This window comes from Capsella rubella, unplaced genomic scaffold (genome assembly GCF_000375325.1).
Source record: "Capsella rubella cultivar Monte Gargano unplaced genomic scaffold, Caprub1_0 scaffold_7, whole genome shotgun sequence".
Classification (NCBI taxonomy): domain Eukaryota; kingdom Viridiplantae; phylum Streptophyta; class Magnoliopsida; order Brassicales; family Brassicaceae; genus Capsella; species Capsella rubella.
The window spans coordinates 13,683,019-13,704,163 of record NW_006238917.1 but is presented as its reverse complement, the minus strand read 5'-3'; the positions used below and the strand labels follow the sequence as shown (position 1 = coordinate 13,704,163).

The window sequence follows — 21,145 nt, the reverse complement described above, 5'->3', positions numbered from 1 at the left end:
ATGTCTCATCAGTCTCGGTTCCGGTCCACTTGTCGTTTCTCACAGCTCATTCTACACCGCCGCCGCCTCCGCGCTTGGATCCTCACCCGCCGACATCACCAGCTCACACAGCCTCGACCACTCGTTCTGCGATTCTCCTTGCAACGCCTTTGTCACTAACGGCCTCTACACCCTCTGGCCTGGGCCACAACTCTCTACTCGGCCCATCACCAACACTAAGCCTATCAAGTCATTCACCAAGCCCAACACACTCAAACCCAACGTCTTCATCCTCTTCCTTCTCCTCATCACCACCGCGACAACCAACTCCTCAACCACGCTCTCCCACACCACCTCCCTTACCAAATCATGTTAATCCACCACCACCGCAAAATAATCACCCTATGCAAACACGTGCCAAAAACCAAATCACCAAGCCAAATACCAAACTGTCGCTTATTGCCTCCATTCCCAAATTGAAACGACAAATACCCAAAACCGTTACGGAGGTGTTGCAGGATTCTAATTGGCGACAGGCCATGTATGATGAGATCAATGCTCAAACACGTAATGGGACGTACAATCTTGTACCTCCAAAGCCTCATCAAAACGTCATTGGTTGTAAGTGGATATTTACACTAAAATATCTCCCTAATGGTGAACTTGACATGTATAAAGCAAGGCTAGTGGCAAAGGGATTCAATCAACAATATGGCCATGATTTCACTGAAACGTTCAGTCCAGTGATCAAATCCACAACTGTCCGTTCGGTTCTCCATGTCACCGTGAGCAAAGGATGGCGCCTACGCCAAATAGATGTCAATAATGATTTCTTGCAGGGCACTCTAACGGATGAAGTCTATGTCTCACAACCTCCCGGCTTTGTAGACAAAGACCGACCTCATTATGTGTGTCGACTCCCTAAAACTCTTTATTGTCTCAAGCAAGCTCCCCGTGCTTGGTACCAGGAGCTGCTGACCTACCTCCAACAACTCGGCTTCATCAACTCCGTGGCAGATGCCTCTCTTTTCATTCAACAACGTGGCTCGGATATCATCTATGTCCTTGTCTACGTCGATGATATGCTTATCACGGGTAATAATGATGCTCTCCTCACCACATTTATAGCTCATCTAGCCTCTTGTTTTTCTCTCAAGGACCTAGGAGAAATGAGTTATTTCTTGGGCGCCGAAGCTACACGGACTTCACAAGGGCTCCACTTGATGCAACGTCTTTATATCATTGATCTGTTGACAAAGACGAATATGCTGAATGCTAAACCGGTAACCACACCAATCAACCAACACCGCTCACACTCACTTCCGGCTCGCCGCATGAAAATCCAAGTGAGTATCGAACGGTTCTCGGTAGCTTGCAGTATCTTGCCTTCACACGTCCGGACATTGCCTTTGCCGTCAACTGTTTGTCTCAGTTCATGCACAAGCCCACTGATCTCCATTGGCAAGCGGCTAAGCAAATTCTCCGTTACTTGGCTAGAACGTCGACACACGAAATCTTTCTCTGGGCTAACACACCGATCAGCCTTCATGCCTACTCGGACGCGGACTGGTCTCGGAATCTAGATAATTGCATCCCCACAAATGCATATCTTGTCTACCTTGGCGGAAATTTAATCTCGTGGTCGTCCAAGAAATAGAGTGGCGTTGCTCGCTCCTCTACGGAGGCTGAATACCGTGCCTTGCAAACGCGGCGGCGGAGCTGGCGTGGGTGATGACACTTCTCACTGAACTTGGTGTCCACGTTCCTCAGCCACCGGTAATTTACTGTGACAATGTTGGCGCCACATATCTCTCCGCTAATCCCGTCTTTCACTCGAGAATGAAACATATTTTCGTGATTTTGGTATTACGGACAGCTTCAATACATACAATCAATTCAACAGCCAATACATAATCAATACAACACAACCATATTTTTCTTAAAAGAAGCCATATCAGTCTACACAATCCAATCTCAACACTATTATACACAATCCAAAACAGACAACAATACTTACACTTCTACACAATCGATTACCATATACTACAACAGAATCCAATCACAACAATATAATTATATCAACCACACACTTAGACAGAATCCAAGACTAACCAAATACATCAATACAAGACTAACCAAATCAATACTTATACACAATCCAAAACAGACAACAATACAACACTACCTATACACAATCCAAAACAGTCAACAATACTTACACTTGTACACAATCCAAACATCCAACAAAACTTACACTTCTACACAATCGATTACCATATACTACAACAGAATCCAATCACAACAATATACTTATATCAACCACATACTTAGACATAATCCAAGACTAACCAAATACATCAATACAAGACCAACCAAATCAATACTTATACACAATCCAAAACAGACAACAATACTTACACTTCTACACAATCCAAAACAGTCAACTAAACTTACACTTCTACACAATCGATTACCATATACTAAAACAGAATCCAATCACAACAATATACTAATACACAATTGATTACTTAGACATAATCCACGACTAACCAAATCAATCAACAACATTTACACCTAGAAGCCAAAGCAATACATATACACAATCAAAAAACAGAGAACAACATATACACAAAGATGCCAAAACAGACAACAACCAATCCTAGCAATCTCCAAAACAAGCAAACACATTAATCAATTGATACAACACATACCAGAGTTATGTTAAGCCAAATCCGTGTGTTGGAACTGAGTGTATTTCCTTGTTTTGCATCACCAATGTACTTGCTATCATCTCCTACGGGGTAAGAACTCCAGACATCTCCAATTGAACCTAAAAAATAGAGAGAAATTAGGTATACACAAAGAGTAATTGAAACCAAAAATCCACAAAACCTAATCATTTTCAAACAAGCATGTCCCATAATCGTTACAATCATGCATAAGGACACCAACAATTAGCAAATTCAAACACGAAATTAAAGATCCCCAAATTTTCTGAAACCCTAATTACCAAATCCACATGAACCCTAACCGATTTTCATCAAATTTATTCAATACAAACGATTAATTCATCAATTCATGACATTATTAAACCAATCTAGTTAAAAACTTACCAGTTTTGTTGATTCGATTCACTCTCCCAAACGATTCTTCCTTTCGATTCACCCTCCCAAACACTTCGCTTGTATCAACCCGATGAACCGTTGAACCACGCCTCCAAAGTCTCGTCGATTCGCCGGAAATAACACCATTCTCCGCCGTCAAAGCATCGGTTACGACGGATCGAAAAGAGTTTCGATTTTTTCTGTTTGCTATCGCCGACAGAGAGAGAGAGAGAGAAAGAAGAGAGAAGAGTCGGGAAAGAAAAGGAATTTTTTTGGCTTTTGAGTTTTTTTTTTCTTTATATATTTTACACTGCAACCAATTAAACTCACCCACGTCAGCGCCTCTTCAGGCAACAAAAGACTGTCATTAGAGAATCGGTTCTCAGTTATTTACCCATTAATTGATTTATTTTTGATCATTTTAACATAGAGAACCCATTCCAAAAAACCCCACTGAGGTTGGTCTAATAGTTTCCAAATTTCTATGTTCAGTCTATGCTGATCTGAATTCGTGTAGGTGAAACAACTGTATCTTCATCATCCTCTAAAGATACGACAATCCATTAATTTCACTTTCATGGGAAGGTTTTTACTTCCTTCCTCTGCTTCTTTCTCTTATAATCTCTCTTGTTTCAGCTAGTTTCTAAAGATACGTTCAAAAAGTTAGCATGGAGAGATCGACATGGACTGATTAAGAAGAATAGAGAGTGTCTGATCACTTTATCTCCCGATCAATCATCTAGACCAGAGAAAATTTTGTGATTATGTAGCTCAGTAGATGTCAATTTAGCCTTGTACAATGTTACTAGTAAAATAATAGAAAGCTGATAAAACAAATATCAATGTTTATGTGGACAAATTTTATGAATTTGTTTGATGGACAATTTTTTTTTTGTAAACGTGTTCTGTTACTTTTCTTCTTAGAAGTCATGACACCGCCTCGGTACAAGAAACTCAAATTGCCGTTCATTGAGCATAAGGGCAAAATATTCAGACACAGTGACGTTTGTGTGTATTATGATACCTTTCACTATTCTAATGCCTAAATCCGAACCTCACAGCTCAAAGGTGCATATTTTTAGAATTGCCCCTAATGGTTTCGATTAAAGCTATTTAAGGAGTCAATGGATGTGTGTGTCGACTTGTACTCTTTTTCCCTTCTCTTGATTTTGTTCTATAGAATTTTCGATGAGAGGTTTTTAACGAGACAAGGCACACACTTATAGAAGAGCTCTTTATTCTCCAGTCCAGCCCACATCCCAAAGAAGCCGAGGAGTCATTTCTTTTGTTACAATAGTCCCTAAAACTCTATATATATTGTCATTTGCTTTGTAGAACCTTTTATCAAACTTTTTCTTATTAATAATATCTTCTAAACTTGCTTGATCACCTTGAGTTTGATCACTGCCATCCAACGCCCATTCCAGCCAAGTACTCTCTGTCATAAACAGAACACAAATTGATCACACAACCACACACACGATAACCCGCTCGACCGAGTACATCTTTCACACGAGTGAGCACTCATCCGACCTTCTTCGTTTGAGCTAAAGAAGTAGTGCTGCAAAGAGAAGGAAAAGTCTGACGAAGGCTCACTTATCTTCTCGGGAATGTCGTTTGGGAGAGTCTTTTCTAAAAGTCGAACAAGAATCCTTTTTCCTATAATAAATATAAAATATATTGATATTTCCTTCGTTTTCCTATAACAAATTGGGTAAATCAGGTTAAACCAACTAATCCAAATTAAACCGATAAACCAGATTAAACCAATTTAAATCAGTTTAAACCAACTAAACCAACGAAAGAACAAACAGGAAATCAATCCAACAAACCAATATCATTAAAGTAGCAATTATCCAAACATTACAACAATGCTAACATGCTATTAGGTCCAAAAACTAACAACCTAACAACATCATAAACAGAATCATAAACAACAAGTGAGTCCCTAGATCAACCTCCTCTCACTGCCTTGATTCCACGGTCACACTTTGCTTTGACTGGCATCACAAACAATAGATGCATAAGTATTGCCAAAAATACTTAGTGAGGCACTCATCCCATCAACTGGGCTATACATACAAGCTGTAATAATCATAATTCAGGTAATTCACACAAAACAAACATCAAACAATAGCAAACTCAGCCGCTGCTGAAGACTAGTGTCAATCGACACTCGCACATTCACTCCAGAATAGCGAGTAGTGTCGATTAACACCGATGCTCTAGGATCACTCCAATTACTTTTTCTCGCTGGATCTCAACTTCTAAGCATTCCAAGGACGATGACGACTCTCCAAGGGGTTGAAAGAGACACCAAGACATAGAAACAATCACACAAGCAAAGTAATCAACCAAACAATAATGAAATTAACCAAACAAAAATGAAATCACCGAAAAAAATGATCAAACAGCTTAGATAAGCCATGGTTATTCACTCACCTTTGAATGGAATGAACATGGACAAAAAAACACAAAAAAGGAAGAACAAGACTCTCCTAACACCCAAAGCCATAGAAACTCCAGAAATTTTTTAAAAACACCTAAGGAAACAACTCTCACTCTCTGTCTTTTCTCTCAACTTTCAGTAAGAGACCAAACTCTAAAAATGAAGATAAAAACGCCTGCCTCAACTTTTTAAGTCGGCCTATATTTTTCCCAAACCAAGAAGTGAATTAAACCAACGATTTGAAATTAAACCAACTATTTGAAATTAAACCGCTTAACCTGAAATTTTATTGCTATCAATTGACACCCGTCCTTGGAGTCGATCGACACTCGCTAAATCCGAACACGGGTGTTACATTTAATAACTATGAAATATTTAAAATATACGAAAATAATATTTCTTTTTGGATTCATGGTTTTTGTGCTTATATTTAAAATGTTGAAATCTTGTTTTCTTTCTTTTTTTTAAAATGTTCGAATTTAAGATTGATAAAGTATAATTATTGATTGCACTACCAATAAAAAGTCTAGTTATTGATATATTTAGTCTTTTTTTAAGGAAGTCAGTTTTCTAGTGTAAAACGTAAAAAATAAAAAAAATATTTAACAAAAATTATATTTCACAGTCAGTTTTCTAAACAGTTTCTAAATTTTTTTATAATAATCAAAATTTGCTAAACAATCAGTTTAATAAAAATTCAGTTTGCTAAACAATGATTCTTATTATAAAAAAAAATTTAATATAAGACGAACTTTATATATTTAATATTTTACTGTAAAATAAATTTTACTTAATTATTTATTATCCTTAATTATTGTTTAGAATATGTTATATGTGCATTTTTATTTGTTATATCAAGAATTTTTTCTTATATAAAACAATAAATTCGTTTTTAATAATATTATATATCAATCTCTTATTTTCTTTTTTGAAATATAATTAATGATTACTAAAATTTTCACAGTTATTGAAAGCGTTAATATAGAAAAAAATTGCCACTATAATCGGCTATTTATTTAGATGTTTAATATGAAACAAATTTTTATCCATAATTGTTTAAAATTTTTTGGATAGTATTTAATCAGATTCCGAAATGATTAAGATTTGAAAATATTAAGGATAAATTTTATTGCCTTTGTACTACGATTAATGCTTATTGCCTTTATACTACGATTATTGCCTTTATAATACGATACAGTTTATTGCTTTTATTGCGTTGCCTTTATTGCGTTTATACTATGATACATCATAAAATTTGGTTTTATAGTAAGAAAAGAAATTAGGTAATGGATCTAACCCGAACCCATTAATATATCTGATTACAAAGATTCAATTTGAGATTTTGGATAATTTTTTTAATTTAACCCGACCCGGAAAAAAGTTTTGTACTTCTCTTTTACTAATATAGGGATGTTTAATACAATATTTTGAATATTTTTTGTTTATGTTTATCGAATTGGTGTGATTAGGTGCTGTGAATGAGAAGTATTTATAGTGTTTTAAGGATATTGTACGGTTTGATGTGTTGAGGAGAGATAATTTTGGTGAGCAAGTTTCAAAAATATTAAGATTGTGATATTTTTTCTAGTAAAATTTAGAAAGTAGTTAACGAATATGCTAATAATATGTTGAGTAATTTTTATAATTTGTGTAAAATTAAATGTTGTATTTTTTATAGAATTATTAGGATCTTGATTTTTAATCTATAATTTGTATATAATTTAATGTGGTATTTGGTTATAGAATTATTAGGATCCCAATTTTCATTAACATATTCAGGGGGTGTTATTGGTTTGTGACTTACATGGTGTTTTAATGACTTTAGATGTTAGGTACAATCTGTTGTTATTCAATCAAGATTTTACTAAACTCTTTTAAAATTTGGTGTTATATGTTATTGATTTGTAGAAAGTCATTCAAAATTTTCATAAATATGGGGTTATTTGATTCAGAGTTTTACTAAGTCATTAAATGTTTTGTGCTATTCAATTAAAACAAACGAATCTCTGATTGTTAATGGATAAAAATAGAATAAAAATTTTGGATATAAAATATATAATTCAAAATATATCTTTTATTGGATCTCTTAAAAAGTTTTAGATAAAATATGAAATATACATATCATTTTTAGATTTCATTAGATTTCTTAAAAAAATATATTTATATAAAAATGAAATATATATTTTGGATATGAAACATATAATTCAAATAAACCTTTCAATGAATCAGTTAATATTTTTTAAATGAAAATAAAAAATGAAATTTATATTTTGAATTAAATCTATAAATTAATGATACAATAAAATATTACTAGCAAATATTTTCCTTCCAATAAAATTGTAATTAATTTCATGTCAATTATGCACTAATAATAAACATAAATGAAGAAGGGTAAAATTGGAATATATTTTTTGTTGAGAAATCGTAGGTAGGAAAATGTCAATATTTAATAGTTTATGTATTAAATTGCACGTTTTTATTACTTTGGGTATTATTCTTCCAACTAAAAAAGATCAGGTATTAAACGTTCAAATAAAAAATAGATAAGGTATTTTTAAGCTTTTTCCCATTAAAATTTTATGTTATTGATTTATGATTTTAAACTCTTTTCTTTACAAACTAAAGTCATGAAAAATATCTTATAAATACAGAGATTGTTTGAGAGACTTTACAAGACTATAGAAAACTAGTCAACAAAACTCTCAAACAATCCTTTAAAATCATACAATCTATGACTTTACTAGAGTCATCTAAATTCTTTCTAAGTTAGAATCCAATAATACCCCCTTAATGATTACCATATTATTAATAATAATATAATTAAAGCTAAAAATTAGAGATTTTATATTCACTAAACTGTAGCCATCATGAATAAATTTAGGTAAGTTTTCAATTGATTAACAATTTAATAAGATGCAATATTGAATGTTTTTCATCAACAATATTGAAAAATCTCGATATCCTTTCCGTGGAGATTTCTAACATCTCTTTCTTCTACTTGAGACGAACCATGTGGTCTCTTTCTCTCGATATCCTCTCGATATCCTGAGAAGAACCATGTGGTCTCTTTCTTCTACTTAAGAGTAAGTTAACTGATAAGTACAGAATCGCTTATCAAAGATAACTAGAAGATGATAAGAAAACAGAAGAATAAGATAGAGATACAGAAGAATTTAAGAAGAAGAGAGGAGAGGAACAGAGAAGAGGAAGAAGATGATGTTCATTGTTTTTAGGATCTAAATCGATGAAACATTACAAGAGAAAGCGTTTGACTTAAATAACAAACCAAAGATAAAAGGCCTGAACCATATAGCTCCATCTTTTATTCAATGAGCCCAATAAGAGCCCACTAGACTCAGTTACGCTCTTATCAATACCGCCTCGTTGAGTTCCACCATGTCCTCATGGTGGAAGAAACTGAAACTCTGCAAATCCAGTCGATGACTTGTGTGATTGACCCACTACCTTCATCCTTTTAGCTTCAACATTCATCTCTGCATTGTCAAACGTCCCCTCAGTTATGGAAGTGTTCTTTTCCTTACCTTTCAAGAGATAGGTATGCACACAAAAGAGAATTGGGTCTGAGCCAAAAGAAGGTTGGCTTGCTCCATTTCTCCCAGGCTCACACAAATAGCACCAGGTTGTGTTGCCCAGGAAATTGACTACTTCTCCCACATCCTTGAACTGCAACTCTTCCGTTAACATCGAATGAGGTCCCTGTTTTGTCACTCCAAATCTAATTCTCCTGAGACAATCGCAAAAGAATTCCGTTAACGGTAAATTCTGAGCCTGACAAAACTTGTACAGCCTATTTCCTTCGTTGGAGTCTTCCACTTGATAAAAGTCACTAGTGATCTTGTTGTCAAACTTCCGGATTGGCTTCATCTCAACTCTTTCACCATGCATAACCTTACTCTCCCCTTTTGAAACTACCTTGTCCTCAAGGTAGTAATCCACAACAAGTCCATCTTTGCTTATTTGTTCTTCTTCAATCCCTTCTTGCTCATTTCCGCTCTTCATCTTTACTTTTCTATTGTTTATCAAAAGCTTCTCATCCGTACCGCCGAGAGTGATCCATTTATGGTTGTGAAGGAATGAGAATTTGCGTTCTTGCCAATTAACACTTGTCTCTCCCAGCTTAGAGAGCCACCCATAACCCAAGATTACCTCTGCTTCAGTCTTGTTCAATTCTAGCACGAGAAAGTCCTCAACGATCTCAACATCATCAATGAGCAATTTGATTCCCTTACAAACGCCTTTACTCTTGTTGTGCACACCGTGTCCCATCAGCACTGAAACTGTTCTTTTCGTTCGTATTGGCAATCTTAGATGCTTAGCCAATTCTTCTGAAATAAAATTTTGTGTAGCCCCGGAATCAATTGCTAAAACTATCCCATTCCTTGAGAGAGAACCATATAATTTAAAACCCATGCTCTTAGTGAAATCTGTCCTTGACTGTTCAGTAATCCGCTCCATGGTAGTGGAGGAACGTGTATCACCATGTCCCATAGTAAGGCTCATCAACTCCTCTTGAACGGTTTGGTAGATGCCTAGGTTAGTTCTCCTTGACGTCACACCTCATGAGGCTATGACTTCATTACTTCCTTCCAGCCATTGTGCTAGATCCATCATTTGTACAATTCCGTTTGGATGTAGATTTCTAACTGCAGTTTGTAGACTAGGCTTTAGTTCTTGCAAGAACAACGCTTCTAGTTGTTGTCCCGGTAAAAGCTCCGACTGGAGACAAAGTGCTTCAAAATTTTCTCTATATTCTGCCACTGTTCTCTCTTGTAAAAGTCCTAAGAACTTTGGCTGGCTGGTTGGCCGAGAAACTCCCACTAACTCATGTCGAATCATCAACTTGAACTCATCCCAACTCTTCGGTGACTGTCTTTCCCAAGCTCCTTTGATCCATTGACCTCCGTGTCCTTGCAAGGTTGCATAAACAACTTCCAGTCTCTTGTCCTCAGAAATGTTGTTTTGGAAAAAATAGTTCTCAAATTCGTGTATCCACTTCTCCATGTCAACCCAGGATCCTTTTTCTTGAACACCATTCTGATATAGTTTTCGAACTCTTTCTTCGGCGTGTTCAGCCACTATCATATCTTGTCTGAACTCTTTATCCATTTGATAAGTTGTTTGTTGAAAACCAATGTGGAGGACTGTTGTAGTATCAACTTCGTTACTATGTTCTTGGTGTTTCCAGCCATCTTGGTCCCATGCCCTTGAAGATTTTGTCCCCAACATTGACCCATTTCTTGCAACTTTAACACCAATAGGGACTGACGTTTCTTTATAATTAACTCGTAACTTCCCTGGATCAACCAGGTTTCTAGGTGACTCCTCTATTGGTTCAGTTGCTTGGATGTAACCATCCATGTACTCTCGCTGTCGGTGACGTCGGGTGCGTTCACGTGATCTCCTTCTCCCCACCACTATATCATCAGACTCCTGCGATGCATCATATTCAGAGGTAGAACCCTTTTGCCTAACCATTTCCACTGCCGTCTGCATTTGCCGAAATAACAATAGTTGAGATCTAACTCTTGGTTCAAGCACGGAAGATCGAACTCGTTTACCATGCTTCTTCATGGTGACTTGTGTTGCCGATACCCTCTTGTGGCGATTTTTCCGCGTTAACTTCCTCCTTGTCTTATGATAACTACGTGTAACCAGGGTATCTTCTACCCTTTGAGCGTGGCCTACGCTTGGAAGCTCAAAAACCCAAGGATTGAAAGAAGCTTCAGGAGTTGGAGTGCTCACCATATGTTCGACAGAATTCCTAAGAGGTGTCATGTCTGGTCTCGCGGTGTGGATCTGCTTTGGTGTAAGACCTGGTGGTGTAGGATCGGACCTCTTTCCCGGAGAAAACATGGGCGAACCGTGCGTTGAGACTGCTAACGGCGGCAAGGTTAAGATCCCGTCACTTGTAGCCTCGATTGGAGCCGCATGTTTGCCACAGATCTCTGGATTCAAGCAACTTTGAGTCAGATATGCGACTTGGGAACTAGCAACCGTACCGTTTCTTAGATCTTTGATCTCGCGACAAAGCCAATCGAGAGTATCACAAACAAGTTTCAGAGTCTCATTTTTTTGGCTCATTGTCTCCGTGTGAGCTTCGAGCTTCGTTTCCAGCTGGGTAACACGTGTGGCAAGCTCCGTTACCGAAGGCGTAGCTTGAGTCGACGAAGGATACATTGTTCCCATTCACTTGAAAGCACCAATTTGATAAGTACAGAATCGCTTATCAAAGATAACTAGAAGATGATAAGAAAACAGAAGAATAAGATAGAGATACAGAAGAATTTAAGAAGAAGAGAGGAGAGGAACAAAGAAGAGGAAGAAGATGATGTTCATTGTTTTTAGGATCTAAATCGATGAAACATTACAAGAGAAAGCGTTTGACTTAAATAACAAACCAAAGATAAAAGGCATGAACCATATAGCTCCATCTTTTATTCAATGAGCCCAATAAGAGCCCACTAGACTCAGTTACGTTCTTATCATTAACGTTTGTTTTGCAAGTCGTTGTTTTGTTTCTAATCATTATGATTTGTTTTGTTGTGTTTTGATACAAATTATTCTATTTTGTTTCTCTCGTTGTATAGAATAATGAATATATGTCCCTCCTTACTAAGGATGTTAGCAAGTTAGTTAGGTTTGAACAAAATATGCACACCTAATGGAAGGTTCCAACGTACCCGATCCACTAAAAAAAAAAATATATTCAGTTTTTAAATGGACTTCATATTGTATTCATTATTTGTACGACTTAATCTATACTATTAAAAGGGGAGCACTAATCTTTGTTGCCAAACACATATTAAGTTTCATGAAACTCCAAACCAGTTGCCAAACACACTAAAAGACAGCAAAAAATATAATCTATACTATTAAAAGGGGAGCACTAATCTTTGTTGCCAAACACATATTAAGTTTCATGAAACTCCAAACCAGTTGCCAAACACACTAAAAGACAGCAAAAAATATAATTAAAAAAAAGCAAACATTGTCTATATTTATGGAAATCAAATCAATTTTATTACCATAAAAAGTGGTCAATTAAATTTAAAAATTAATACTATGTAAACTTAGTTAATTTGAATTTTAAAATTTTTTGATATTTTCAAAAACTATAATTTATATTTAATATATCTAATATAACAAATTATCATATATTTAGGAAAAGAAAAATGATTTTATAGGAAAATGAAAAGAAAAAAGTATGATAGATTATGAAATAAGCGACTAATCAAATTCTACATAGCATAAAATATGGAATATACACTCTGTCAATCAGTTGAAAATATTTTACATATATTAATATATATATATATATATATATGATTAAAGTGAATTCTCATAACAAACTAATGGAATATTTCCCAAAAATAGCTATATCATTAACTATAAAATAAGAAATATTTTTTAAACAAGGTTATCTACAAAATTTGCATATCACTAATAGCAATTTTCATATTAATACTATTGAAAAATCATATATGAAAATTAAAACTAAATTATAAGTGGATATATCACATTTATATAATTTTTACGACTTATTAGAAAAAATTAAACAATAAAAGGATTATATTTTTATGACTTATTTTCTACGAATTTTAAGTAAGTTTCAAAAAGAATTTTTAAAAAATCGAGTAGTTAAGAACAAAATTCTTAATTATCTAACTGAAACCAAACTAAATGTCAAACTGGTATGAATCCAAACAATAAATGATATACTAAATAAATATCTAAAAAAATTATCCCACATATACGCACAATTTCGAATTATCCTTGATAAATATGAGATATAAATTTTGAATAACGGGTTGGAATATAAAAAAAGCTGGGACGTATAAATCTCTACTTTTGGGCGATTATATGAAATTTTACATATATTAAAAAAAAATTATAACATGTAAATGGTGTTATTTATTAAAAAATATATATACTTATAGGAATGGGTACGAGTCGGGAAGATATATTTCGAAAAATAAACATTATCTTAACTATTTCTCATCGAAAAAATAAGGATGAGATATATATAATGGTTAGGAGACAATATAATAAAGTTATATTCAATTTCAACTTTCAAATGTAAAGGCATAAAAATTTTGGCCTTCTTTGTGTCGTTTTAGATTCTTAAATATGATTAATATCTAATTAATTAATTGAAAATTGGGCCTGTTTTTGTTATGTTTGAAAAGGTTTGGCCCACTCAGATCTTTTTGTTCGGTTATAAGTGAACTGGTCGGGTCTTAGTTTGGTTTTGATGAGTCAACGCTGATCGTTATCTGAGTCAATTACCCGGTAAATCGATTTTTATTTGATGAGTAGTCAATTATACCGATTTTTTTATACATGACGTTACATACTTCGTATATGTGGCCATGCCAATCATATATTTAGTGTAGCTGGATATCAATTATTAAACTTCAGATGTGTGATCATGTGTTTCGTCATACCTCATGTAACTGAGTATCTTTTTCCTTCTCTTTTCCTAGTTTCGAATAGTAACCGGTACAAATTTCCAATTTTTTTCCAAAAACTGTCTAAACCAAGAATTCACTGTTTGACAAAGATACTAAACCGAGACTAACAGGTACGAAACCGGTAGAGAAGATAATCCAATCTTAAATCACTCCCACATAAACGTTTCCCTTATCTCTCTCTCACTCTCCGTTCCAATGGGGACTCTCACCAGCGTCGCTTTTGCAGCTGCCGTGAACATCAGATTCCGATCATTTCACCACCGTGACAACATTAAGACGATAACAACACTACCCAAATGGCAAAAGAGACTCTGTTTCACTTTCACAGAGGACTCTCATAGATTTAGGGTTGTAAAGTGTTTAAGCAATGATGAAAACAGTAACAGAGACAACAACACTGTCGGAGATAACACAGATACCAACAAGTCTTCTTCTGTTGTAAAAACAGCATCTCGTGTTGAAGAAGAAGATGACGAGACAAGTAACACTGCTTCTACTTCCACCAGTACCAGCAGCACCAGCAACGAGTTCGGTTCCGACAAGACTTCAATGGTACTCACAGTTCCCCTTTTGTCTTTTGCCAGTGTTTTAAAATTGTCAGAATTGAGTCTTAGTATTGCTTGATTTCAGTTTGGTCTTGTCATCTGCAATTTCGTTATAGCTTCTTTCTTAAGAGATTGATACAACTAACATAATAAATCAAGTAGTCTTGTATGTTCACATCACTCTTGTGTTACTTAGAGTGAAGTATATGTCTTTTTTCTCAGCCATCAACTGTATCATCCGTTGATTCAACATACAGTAGCTTTCAAATAGACTCATTTAAGCTAATGGAGCTTCTTGGACCTGAGAAAGTAGATCCTGCTGATGTGAAGTTAATAAAGGACAAACTTTTCGGCTATTCGACATTTTGGGTGACGAAAGAAGAGCCATTTGGGGACCTTGGGGAAGGAATCCTATTTCTTGGGAACTTGAGAGGGAAGAAAGAGGAAGTTTTTGCTAAACTTCAGAGGAAACTAGCTGAAGTTGCTGGAGATAAATATAATTTATTCATGATTGAAGAGCCTAACTCAGAAGGGCCAGATCCTCGCGGTGGTGCTCGTGTTAGCTTTGGCTTGCTTCGTAAAGAAGTCTCAGAGCCTGGACCAACTACACTATGGCAGTATGTAATTGCTTTGATTTTGTTTCTTTTGACAATTGGTTCCTCTGTGGAGTTAGGAATTGCTTCTCAGGTACCTTTTCTTCTCAGAAGCAATACATCAGTATGTTAATAATCTATACTTCAATGCAATGATTGAAGCTACTTGATTTAACAGATTAACCGCTTACCTCCCGAGGTGGTAAGGTATTTCACCGATCCAAATGCTGTTGAACCACCTGATATGGAGCTGCTGTATCCGTTTGTAGACGCTGCATTGCCTTTGGCATATGGTGTGTTGGGAATTCTTTTGTTTCATGTAAGTTAAAGCTTATGTGTTTATCTTTATTATGAATGTTTTGTTATGTTGCTTTCAAATTCATATCAAGCAGCATGCTCCCTTGGTTGAATGATAAGCTTTCTTATTTCGCTCTCAGTACTTCGTTTAGAGGGTTATATTTATGTATTGTTTATTTGCAGGAATTAGGACACTTTCTTGCTGCAGTTCCAAAGAAAGTAAAGCTTAGCATTCCTTACTTCATTCCAAACATTACACTCGGAAGCTTTGGTGCAATCACACAGGTGGTTTTTACTGATCATGTCTATTGCAACTCTGTCAAGTTCGAGTGAAATATCTCCTTTTGAATTCTATGTAACTCACGTCTAGAAGAAGGATATTTCAAAGTTCTTTGACAAAACAAGGAAATAGCTACTATGGATTTGAAGTGTTTTGAAGACAAGACTATTGTCTAACTTTAGTAATACTTTTACTTGAATTTTACAGTTCAAGTCGATTCTTCCTGACCGGAGTACAAAAGTTGACATTTCGCTAGCTGGACCATTTGCTGGAGCTGCACTCTCAGTTTCCATGTTTGCTGTTGGTCTGTTCCTATCTACTAACCCGGATGCAGCTAGCGATCTGGTGCAGGTTCCCAGCATGTTATTTCAAGGTTCATTACTTCTTGGGCTCATCAGCAGAGCAACTCTGGGATATGCGTAAGCTCTCTGCAGCTAGTGACTGTTCAACCTAGACGAGAAAATTTAACTCCAACTCCTGTTTCTGTTTTCCTATTGATTGCAGAGCATTGCATGCTGCTACAGTTTCAATCCACCCGCTTGTAATTGCTGGATGGTAGCGTCTTAATGCCTTGGCTCATTCTCTATTATTCATTTAAAATTGTGATAGTTTTTGCTTACTTTAGATTTTATTCTTAGGTGTGGTTTAACAACAACAGCTTTTAATATGCTTCCTGTGGGATGTTTGGATGGAGGCAGAGCTGTTCAGGTAATTCTCTTATATGTAAAACTGTGTATATCCCATTCGAAAACTCGAAGCCTAATGTTGCCTAGTAGAAATTTTGGTTACAAAATCTGAAACAATCCGAAGTAGTATCAAATTCTTCCGAGTGTGCCTTATCTTTAGATCATGCTAAAGTTGATTCAAGTGTGTACTATTATATATCCTTAGAAATATTGTAGTACTTCTAACTATGAAAATTATGAACTGACAAGGGTCTTAGATATTCATACAAGAGATGAAATTTTGAACATTTATATCACATTTTAAACATACGGGCATGGATCTTGTGCAGGGCGCGTTTGGGAAAAATGCGTTGGTTACATTTGGTTTGACAACTTATGTAATGCTTGGACTCAGAGTGGTATGTTCAACTGTTCCAACTGATGTTTAGTTATTATACCTTCCTGTTGTATTCGTGCCCTCGGACAGTTTGGTTTATTGCTCTGGCATTTTCCTACTTTTCAGCTTGGCGGCCCATTGGCACTTCCTTGGGGACTCTATGTACTAATCTGCCAGGTACTCTATAACTTAAACTATGCAAACTTCAACAATACGAGTCAGTTTTAAATGCTGTTACTAAGCAGTAGAATGTTTTCGAACAGAGAACACCTGAAAAACCATGTCTAAACGACGTGACCGAGGTTGGAACATGGAGGAAGGCCCTCGTCGGGACTGCAGTAATCTTGGTGATTTTAACGCTCCTGCCAGTATGGGATGAACTCGCAGAAGAGGTAGGCATAGGGCTTGTAACTACATTTTGATGTCATCTTCTGTCTTTGAGCAGATGTTGTAGTTAGGGCCAATCCGAAGCAAATTTTTGTTATATAGTGAGCCATGTCTGTACACTGTAAGCTAGTGAACAAGTATTTATATGTAACTACTTAAATTTTTAAAAAATATTATACCTCCTGCTGAGTCCAATATAGCAAATACAAAATTTATTTTTAAATGGCACATTAGAGTTTTAAAGTAAATAAAAAAAGGTTTATCGTGTATAAGATAATTTTTAACAAATCATAATTTACATTGAAATATCTTTTGAAAACACAACATAACTAAATGTCGCAAGTTATGTTGTGATCAGGACCGGATTGGCTGGTGGACAATAAACCCGTGACAAGGTCAATAATAGAACTTCCCATTTCCTACACATCATCCAAAGATTTTGATTTTGGAACAAACTATTGCATATAGAACGTTTGATTTTGGTATTTTACTTTTCAATTTTTTTCTCGTAGAATCTTAATCGAATAAGGTCTAATCCATTCCATGGGTCAGACAGTTCCAACTCTCTTAGTTTTGTGAAATGGACTAGACCTTATTCAGTTTAGATTCAAAACTTATCTCCAACATTTTTCACAAATTGACTCATTCACGTAAATATTTCTAACAAAAATTAGCAAGAGACTCAAAGAACCTAAAAAAAAAGTTCTTTTCTTTTCCTATAGAGTCAAAGAGATCGAGTGTGTTATTAACTATGTTAAGAGTATTTGAAGGTTCGATGACCCATGCATTTCATAATCTAGCGAACTCTTTAACCTTTACGTTCTCTAGCTATTCACAATATACAAGAATTTTCGACGATAAATAAATTCAGCTATAGGCAAGATCTGAAATCTCACACACGCTATGATTGTTATTAGTTTTACATAAAGAAGTTTTTTTAAGATATATTTATAGCTTTCAAATACAAGTTCAATATTATAATGCTTTGAATAAAATTGTTAATTTTTACTAAACAGTTGAATTTAATAACATTTTGAAAATTGATCAGATATAATCAAAATCTGTTAAACACACCCACCAAAATGGTATTGTAGGCATACTTAATAACTAAGTTTGTACAAGTTACGAACTAATAGTCTTAAATGTATATTTAGTACATATGATACAAATTAGTGACAATTGTAAGTGTACATATAATTTTCTAATTGCTGCTAAAATATTTTAAATTAGGTCCATTAGAAAAAATAAATAATTGTATGTAACTATGTATATAGTGTTCATATAACGTTATTTTCAGTTAGTGACAGTTGAATTTTTCCATATAAGTGTTTATATAAATACTGTTATATAAAGGGCTATATTAATATATATACAAAGAAGACTGAAAAATTAAATATCTAACATTAGTTTTTCTTTAATTTTTTTTTTGGTCAACTAGTTTTTCTTTAATTAGTTTTCTATATTCTGAATCAGTTAATACCTAAAATATCATTAGTCAACACTAGTAAAATAACTAACGAAATAAAAAGTTAGTTATCAGCAACACAAAAAATATAAATTTTTACAATAATGTTGGTCATATTTCTACTAAAAATAATTATATTCCAGTTTTATATTGTTAACTATTTTATTAGCATGCTATATAGTATTGTATTTCGAAATAACTTTTTATAACATTTTTTGATCAAATATTAGTAAAGGTAAACATTGTTTCTCCGATGTCGTGAACAATTACTTTTGGGGTTAAATCTATTTTATTAAAAGTATAAATCATATTGTATCACGATAAAATTATAAATTATGTAATACACTCATAATTATCGTGTTAAATCATTTATTATATGATTCATAAATCTTTGTTAAATCATTTATCATGTTAAATCATTTATTATTATGTTAAATTATAATATTATATTGTCAAAGTTGTAAAAACGACATAGAAATAATGGATAATAAATAATGGATAATAACAATCTATAATTTAATGATATCTATTTTGTTATATTGCTAACAATTTTGTTATACATATATAGGGATACTAGTGATGGACCCGCACGTACGTGCGGGGTTATTTTTACAAAATTACGATTTTTTATGTAGATGCATGCTATTTTGGTAAAATTTTGTTATATGAGTTTATTTGATAAACTATATATAGACATACAATTGTAAAATATAGATATTGTATCACATAATAAAATTTTAAAATTACAATTTTAAAATAATTTAAATGAAAATGATAAGTGATATTACGTGTTTAGTTTTTAATTTAATCAAAACATTTCTAACTGTTTGCTTATAGATGTTAAATCGGATTTGGGTTTAGCTTTAGTTTTAATTGTTTTACGTGTACTTTAGAATTAAAAACCCGTCATGTCCCTTTATGTCTCGTCCTGAGCCGTCCCGTCCCACCCCGCCCCATCCCGTCTTCTATATGTCATAAAATTTCTATCCCGTAATCGTTTCTTTTTAAAACATAATCATTTGCCAATGTTTATTATAAGAAACTTGGTAAAAGATTTAGACGGGATTCCCGTATTCCTCGTTTAAATATTTCTTGTTCGATTTTTATTTTTATTGATCTTTCAGTTTCGTTTTTATTTCTCATTAATTTCTTCAATTCAAAGATTTAGGTATTTCTTTTTTTTAATACATGGATTTATTGTAGTTTTGTTATCTGAAGTATACGTTATCTTCTTGTACCTGTCATTTCATGTCCAAATATTTGAAATAAATAGGAAAGTGTAAATCTATCTTATTATTTTTGCAACCATTTTTTTGACCATCTCTTTAAAAATTCGATTTCCATTAACTACCCTTACCACTAATTATTTTACAAAAACTCATTAAGGTTAATGCTGTAATATTAATTATCGGGTCGGTTTATGATTTCAATTTATGATCCAATTGCAAATGATGGATCTTCTCTTATTTACCATAAAACATCCGAATTTAATTGTTATTATTATTATTGTTAAGATAGATTAGTAAAGTATATAAATACGAATATATTTGGCATAAACAATTTCCTAAATCTTAGCTTAACAATAACTACTAAAAAAATTTATAATAATTTTCTAAGAATATCCAATTACATTCAATACATAACATTATAAGAATATTCTTGCTATTAATTCCGATTGTGTATAAAAAATCACCAAAAATTAATCCTTTAGAATATCTCGACAAACACATAACTTCCATTTATTGACGATTTTAAATTTATATTTGTTAGTGTAGAATATATCTATAAGATATTTAGGAACTTGAAGATTTTTTACAAACCAAATTATTTGTTCTTTTTTTTTTGTTAGGCATGTAAAATCGTCAATAAATGGAAATTATATATTTGTTAGTGTAAAGTGATAAAATCTCGAATTTCAATAAAAATTTACCAAAACAAATCTTAAATCACCATGCGAATATTCTTTCATAATACCATCTTGCTGACCAAGGCAAATCTTACCTAATGACTGCTATAAATACCATCTAAACTTGCACTTGAACACACCATTCCAAAAATGAGAACGACAAACCAAGTACAAACCATTCTGAGAGATACTACTGCTTCATTTGCATTTCTATTTACTTTTGATTATTTATGTCAAAAAAAAAAAATTGTAATGATGTAGTAGAACTAATACGTGAGAATGATAATCATGTATTATAATTATTTGATAATTTGAGAAAAAGGTTTTTCTTTTGTCATAGTTAGATTCATATTTTATTGTTTTGTTTTTTAAATGATAAATTAAATAATATTGAGATATTAGCTTTTAAATTAAAATTAAAACTACTAGGATAAAAAAAAATTAATATGTTACTCAAAATAATTTTTATATTGCAAAATAACAAGTATTATGATTCAATCATAGATAGAAATATTTATGATATCGAAATAATATTCATAAACTAAAATTATAGATCTAAATGTTTCATCGTATTCTAATTCTGAAT

The 21,145-nt window shown here is 33.7% G+C and overlaps 1 protein-coding gene across 1 annotated transcript; it reads left to right on the top strand.

Moving 5' to 3' along the window:
- Positions 1-14,179: 14,179 nt before the first annotated feature.
- Positions 14,180-17,377, top strand: LOC17879980 (probable zinc metalloprotease EGY1, chloroplastic). Its single transcript, XM_023778470.1, has 10 exons — positions 14,180-14,576; positions 14,792-15,256; positions 15,341-15,481; positions 15,643-15,744; positions 15,947-16,158; positions 16,244-16,294; positions 16,378-16,447; positions 16,755-16,823; positions 16,928-16,978; positions 17,065-17,377. The coding sequence occupies exons 1-10, from the start codon at positions 14,220-14,222 to the stop codon at positions 17,221-17,223; spliced, it is 1,677 nt and encodes a 558-aa protein (XP_023634238.1). The 5' UTR covers positions 14,180-14,219; the 3' UTR covers positions 17,224-17,377.
- The last annotated feature ends 3,768 nt before the right edge of the window (positions 17,378-21,145 follow it).